General features: G+C 36.8%; 1 protein-coding gene across 1 annotated transcript; it reads left to right on the forward strand.

Moving 5' to 3' along the window:
• Window positions 1–289: 289 nt before the first annotated feature.
• On the forward strand, window positions 290–6,515 carry LOC148849780 (serine acetyltransferase 2-like). Its single transcript, XM_088942754.1, has 10 exons — window positions 290–747; window positions 1,244–1,441; window positions 1,566–1,625; window positions 2,962–3,057; window positions 3,173–3,197; window positions 3,741–3,835; window positions 4,203–4,369; window positions 4,480–4,553; window positions 5,670–5,729; window positions 6,275–6,515. Exons 1-10 carry the CDS (start codon window positions 478–480, stop codon window positions 6,298–6,300), a joined length of 1,071 nt encoding a protein of 356 aa, XP_088798880.1. The 5' UTR covers window positions 290–477; the 3' UTR covers window positions 6,301–6,515.

Below are 6,515 nucleotides of genomic sequence, written 5' to 3' on the forward strand. Positions count from 1 at the left end.
CAGATCACAGTGGTCATAGTTGATGGCATGACGAGTGATAAACGGAGACCGATCTGCTCCTGACAAATGGCGCCTCACATAGATCTTACAAATACATCCCACCGTGTATTGAAAATATTTTTCATTATTATATGCACGGTGAGATATGCCTGTATGGTCGTTGTGAGGAGCAGATACCAATTCCAATAGAAAAATGGACTTTGGAGAATCGACACACGAACACGAAGCAAAGATAGGTTATTATTGTCATTTCACACCAATAAAAGTACTGGTGGCACCGTGGCACGGTGACATCAAGAGCTCACAGAACCTTAGAAAACCATTGGGTCGGTGTTCACAAACGTTACGATCTGGTCTCCACACACTTTTTTCGTTCTTCTGCTGATAGGAAATAATTACTCGACTGCATGAGCTTCTGCTTCTCTTTCTTTCTCCTTTTCCCCTCTTAGGGTTTTCATGCTTTCTCACTGATTCCAAATGGCCTGTGCCAGCGACGAGAGGAGGTCACCGCTCTTCCGAACGCTCTCTACCTGCCTTGTTCTGGAAGAAGAAGAGGGGAAGGGGGAGGAAGGAAAGATGAAGATTTCTGATTCAAAATCCATGGAATATCGTCTCGAGAGGACGTTTCCTGTTTATGCGATGGGAAATTCTAACTCCGACATGAATTCAATTTCGTTGATCAGCAATTTCGACCCATCCATGACCGATCCAATTTGGGATGAAGTGATGGCAGAGGCAAAGTCGGAGGTACTGCTGATCTTCAGCAATTTCGACCCATCCATTATCGGATTAATGGAGTGTTTTCATTTGTTTACTTATTTACTTTTCGAAGGTTGGAGCGATTTTAGTAGAGTTTTGGTGTAGAATACTGTCGTAGATACCGCTTTAAGTTGGAAAACAACTCGCAGAATTGCGGTGATGGTTCATGTATGAAATAATTGAGTGATGCAACGATGAGGTCTTTATGGGACTTTGCATACTGAATGAACCAAGAGAACATGGTTTTAGCTTGACCTTGACTACTCGGCTTTTGAGTGCTTAGTATTTCGGTTATATGAATATAAAGACTTCTGTACGTATTGCCTTTTGCTTCATCAGTTTTTTATTTTTATTTTTATTTTTTTTTCTTTTTAATTCATTGAACACATGATTGTTAACTTTGACAGTTTGACTGCACAATGTTATCAGCATATAAGAAAATATTGGATAATTGTCATTTCCTCCCTTTTTGTACCCATTTCAGGCAGAGAAGGAGCCGATTTTGAGCAGCTTCTTGTATGCTAGTATTTTGTCACATAATTGTTTGGAACGGGCTTTGGGATTTGTTCTTGCTAATCGACTCCAGAACCCTACTCTCTTAGCTACACAGCTAATGGATATATTTGACGATGTAATGATGCATGATATAGGTATTCAACGCTCAATTCGCCTAGATTTGCAGGTAATTCACCGCTATTTTCAATGCATATTAGTTTCAGCTCTGCTTTTTGAGCAGCCTCCTCTGTTTTCCAAATTAGGTGAAACCTTTTTTTTTTTTTGAAAGTGAATTTTTCTTCTTTCTGCAGGCATTTAAAGACAGGGATCCTGCATGTTTGTCATATTGCTGGGCCTTGTTATATCTAAAGGTAATTTTTTTGTTGTTTAATGGTATTTGTAGCACATACTGATCAAAAAGTTAGTATTTGTTGCACATCATAATGAATATCCTGTTTGGTTCAAAGAGTGTCTAAACCAGACTATGTAACAGAACTTCTGTAATGTAAGAAACTCACCAAAACTACATGTTGCTTGTTCAGAGGATGCTGTTTAGCTTCTTGAGTTATAGCAAGATAAGATTTGTCTTTTCAGCCTGCTTTGAGATAGGTAATTCTATTAAATCCTATGTTATATATATATATATATATATATATATATATATATATATAAACAAAGAAGAAGAACACCTGAGAGAAGAAAAAAAAGAACACCCGAGAGGATTCTTATAAAAGCTAATATTTAGAACTTAGAAGTTAAAATATACCGGCCAAGACCTCCGATCCTAATTTTTCAGGCTTCCCAAGTCTGGCAGCTTGTACTTGTGAATTCCAACACTTGTACCCTTCAATATAACATTCTTGGCACTGCCGCATGGTATCAAGTTGATGTATCCAATGGACTTTGAACTGATAGAGGTCAAGGGAGACTTTCAGGTTGTTATTTGGGGTTGGCTACATTAGTTCTGTCTTGCCATTGAGCACCTGGACTCTGCAGCATCTTATTAAGGAAGCTAGTTCCTTGGTATCCAGAATGGACATCTTGATTAGATGGAGCTAACTCTTCGGTTAATGCTCTCAGTAGGGGTAGTGGGTAATTGGGTATGGAGTAAATTGTACTTATCTAGGAATAGAAAGCCTTGATTTAGCCCCATAAACTATTCAATTTCTTTAGATAATAAACATGGGTTAAAATGTCTCTTTGCTTACGTGGCAGAAGGTTGTTAGTCTTAAAAGCTTGCCATGTTGACTAATGGTAACATGGAGTAACATGTAAACCTGTCAAGAGTTGCCACCTCAGCTAGGATGTGCAAAATGTTGTTGAGAACAAATTCAATATCTGTTTCTCCAACAGAAAGCCTAACATCTCACGTTGTTGTCAAATAACTATAAGTTGTATCTCTCATTATCGTTATCGATATTGTTATTATATTATTATTGGTATTATTACTTTTGCTGTTGCTGTTAATAAAATTGACATTGATACTCATTTCTAATTTATGTATATCTAAGATTGTGGACAAAATTGAAGGGACTGCATGATATTGTATAGATAAGAGAACACTAAGTTGATATATAGTATTCCAAATTAATTTTCTAAAGTAGTTGCATGTTTTACACTTGTGCTGACAAGATCCCCTTCTCTTCATTGAGTTGGACTTTTTGGTTGAATTCTACCCAATACGATGATTAGTTATCATTTTTGCAGGGTTACCATTCCTTGCAATCATATCGTGTAGCACATGCCTTGTGGAACCAAGGACGGAAGGTTTTGGCTTTGGCACTGCAAAGTAGAATAAGTGAGGTAAACTCTGGCCTGCATTGTTTTATGCTTTCAGATGTGCTTTTCTAACTTTGATTATTATAGCAATGAGGCAATCTTCCTTATTATATTTATGTTTTATCTCTTTAATATCCAGGTTTTTGCAGTTGATATACACCCAGGTATGCTTTCCATTACCTCCCATCCACTGCACCTGTATTATCATTCATAACGAGGAAGATTGATTTTGTGTAAAGGGGAAATAAATTGTCTTGTAATTTAATAAATAACTCTTTATAGCTAAAACTTCTTAAATCGCATGGATGCTATGCATTTTGAGGACTAGGAAATTTCACCATTTGAGGGTAAAACAGTTATTGTTTTATCTTTACTTAATTTTTCTTGTTTCTCTTTTTCTCCTTATCTGCATATGTTTTGGGGGATTGGAGGGTGTTCTCAGACTCATTGGCAGTTCTATTCACAAGATTTATGATGGATACTATAGTTATATGCCATTTTACGTGTTTGCACTGTTGAGAAAATTTTATTAATAGCCAAAAAGTTCTGCTCTGCTTTTAATGGCACATAGGCTGCTAGAAGTGTGTTTTACCATGTTTAAAGTAATCTTCTCAGATAGATTGCTTCATAATGCTTCAAGAGTTGTGTTTTGTTCTCATTCATAAGTGGCTAGACTTATTTTTGCCATATGTTATGCTTCTACACAGCTGCAAAAATTGGACAAGGAATACTATTGGATCATGGAACAGGTGTGGTTATTGGTGAGACTGCTGTTGTAGGAAATAGAGTTTCGTTAATGCAGGCAAGTGAACCTCATCCTTTACTTCTGTGTAAATTTTAAATGTTTCATTATCAGGCAGTTTTTTAATGGAATAAGCATTTTTAAATCACATTCTTCTCTATGAGATCTTGGTGCCTATTAATTTTCTTAGAGCCATTTTGGAGTAACAAAAGATTGTGGGTGTAGAATTTTGTTCTATTAATACTGGATGGTGTTGATACAATCTAAACTTGCAGATACAAATATAATGTATGTAAAAATGTAGAGTATGCCCTTAATATGATTGTCTATGCCCTTTACTAAGCATACTTTAAACTACATGCCCACTTAGGAGTACCTTCATTTTGTACTTCCACCGGATCAACTTATGATAGTTAAGTTTTCACAGGGTGTGACATTAGGAGGAACTGGGAAGGAAATTGGAGATCGTCATCCAAAAATAGGAGAAGGTGCACTGATTGGAGCTAATGCAACTATACTTGGCAATATTAAAATAGGAGAAGGAGCTATGGTTGCTGCTGGTTCACTTGTACTGAAGGATATCCCTTCACACAGGTATGAAAGAGTTCATACTGTATTTGGTATATGAGAAAACGTAAAGCATAAGTCTGTATGTTACCAGAGCATTTGATTGATTTGACATATCTTCTGTTTTGGCTTTATAGCATGGTTGTAGGAACGCCAGCAAAGTTGGTTGGATTTGTAAAAGAGCTAGTCCCATCTCTAACAATGAAGCATGGTATGTTAAAAGTATAGACATCATAAGGATTTACCTGTTTGAGAAGCTGTTCTAAGGATTTTTTTTTTTTTTTTGAGAATGGCTGTTCTCAGAATGGACGGACACAATTAACACTGGGACACATGTCATGCATAAAAGTGATTAGAGCTCTGATGTAGGACCAGCTCAGTTCTAGTCCTTAAAGAGTGTTGAATGGTCTTCTTGATCAGAAACTTATGGCTCGATGGCTGTAATGGCTTCTTGAAGGAATAAGAGAGAAAATAAGGAGAGAAAGAAGAGAGAAAATACCTGGAATCACTCACAGGGTGCCTAGGATCACCCTAGGGCATGGGAACCACTCACCATAGCTAGCATAAGCTGAAGAAAACTCAATAAATTTCATTGCCTTTGTGTAAAACACCCATACATATTTATAGACTCTAAAGTCATAATAATCCTAGGTGTCAAATTGTTAGACTCATAATAGTTTTAGGAGTCAAACTGTTAGACTTGATAATCTTAGTAGGACTCAAACTAAACTGACACATCCTATTTCAATTCAAAGAAGATTCAGTAAGTCTAATCCTACTTATGCAATGACTGAAATTTTAAACATAAACAAACTATAAATTGACAATTTAAACCCTATCATTGGACCCCACAGAAATTTGCAAAAAACGACAAAAATACCCCTACTGTCCAAAAATACAGAAATACATAAAATATCATAAAATTCCAATTTTGACTCTTTAGCTCCTGCATCAAGCTCACTGACCCTAAAAGACGCCTCTTTAGAGCCATGAGATGGTCTTTCATTCTATGGTGGTTTTTGATTGACCATAGAAAAAAAAAAAGGAAAAAAACAACAATAACAAGAGGTTTTTGGGGCAAGGGGGTTGAGATGGTGTCAGTTTTGGTGTTGGAGAAGTTTGGAGAGTATGGGTGTGGATTCCTATGCATGTGCCCCAGATTTTTAGCACATCTTTATTTGGGTTTGCTTGGTCGTTGGGCAAATTATATTTTGATATATAGACCTTTCTTGAACTGTAGCATATAACAGATCATATGCTATGTGTTATCATGGTTTATCAGCTTTGATCCCATATCTGTTGATGTTTTTGTTTATCAAAAATACAGATGCCACGAAGGAGTTTTTCCAGCATGCAACTGAGAACAATATGGATGGGCGATCCAATGGTTAGTTCTCTTTAGTTCTTTGAAGTTATCTGAAAATGCAATTTTGTGTGACTTCCTGTAATAGCGGAAAAAGGTTATGAGATTTCTGCTTGGTCCAAAAGTGCAGTATTAAATGTGTATGTAGATACAAGGCCTGTTCTAGCTTCCTTCCCTTCTCTGGGTCATCATCCAAGATTTTGCAACCATCCAGAAAGAAGTGGTCAGATGGTTTACGACCATGGCATTGGTTGTCAAGGTTGATGTGCTCATGTGCATAAGCATGGAGGTTTGCAGAAAGTAAAAACTTTCAGTTAGTATTCCCATGAAACAAGTGCATGTTTTTCAATGCTGGTTTGCAATTCATGCCCGACCTTGCAGTTTCATGTTGCCCAGCTTGAGTATAAAAACCCCTCCTTGCATGGGGAGTGCTAAACCTGAGTTTTTTTTTTTTTTATAGAAAACCAGTTTCAATACAATTCTTTTTCCCATCATGGTTAAAATGTCCTGCTGTATTCCTCACACTCATATACTTCTGTTAAGTTGATCCGTGATTTGGTGTTTCGCAGGACGTCCCAAGTCAGAAAAGAAATAATGGAGCACTCCAAAAGCACACAGATGATATTCCTTGCTGAAACGTGGTCTTGACTTCTTCCAGCAATACTTAATGTAATAAGTTTTTATTTGTCACATGTAAAATTGCAAGTTATGGAAATATAGTCAATATAAAATTGAGTAGCTTGCCCGCCTTGCCCACAATTTATCAATTCATTACATGAAAAAGAGGGATTGAGATTCTTGGGACTAAAA

Source organism: Nelumbo lutea, chromosome 5, assembly GCF_056320005.1.
Source record: "Nelumbo lutea isolate HS-2025 chromosome 5, American lotus-T2T, whole genome shotgun sequence".
Classification (NCBI taxonomy): domain Eukaryota; kingdom Viridiplantae; phylum Streptophyta; class Magnoliopsida; order Proteales; family Nelumbonaceae; genus Nelumbo; species Nelumbo lutea.

Bases quoted from the DNA above. Each gene is read 5' to 3' on its own strand.
- LOC148849780 (XM_088942754.1), top strand. From the start codon at position 478: ATGGCCTGTGCCAGCGACGAGAGGAGGTCACCGCTCTTCCGAACGCTC. The intron at 3,198-3,740 runs GTATGCTTTCCA...GCTTCTACACAG, and splicing joins TGCAGTTGATATACACCCAG to CTGCAAAAATTGGACAAGGA. The intron at 5,730-6,274 runs GTTAGTTCTCTT...GGTGTTTCGCAG, and splicing joins TATGGATGGGCGATCCAATG to GACGTCCCAAGTCAGAAAAG.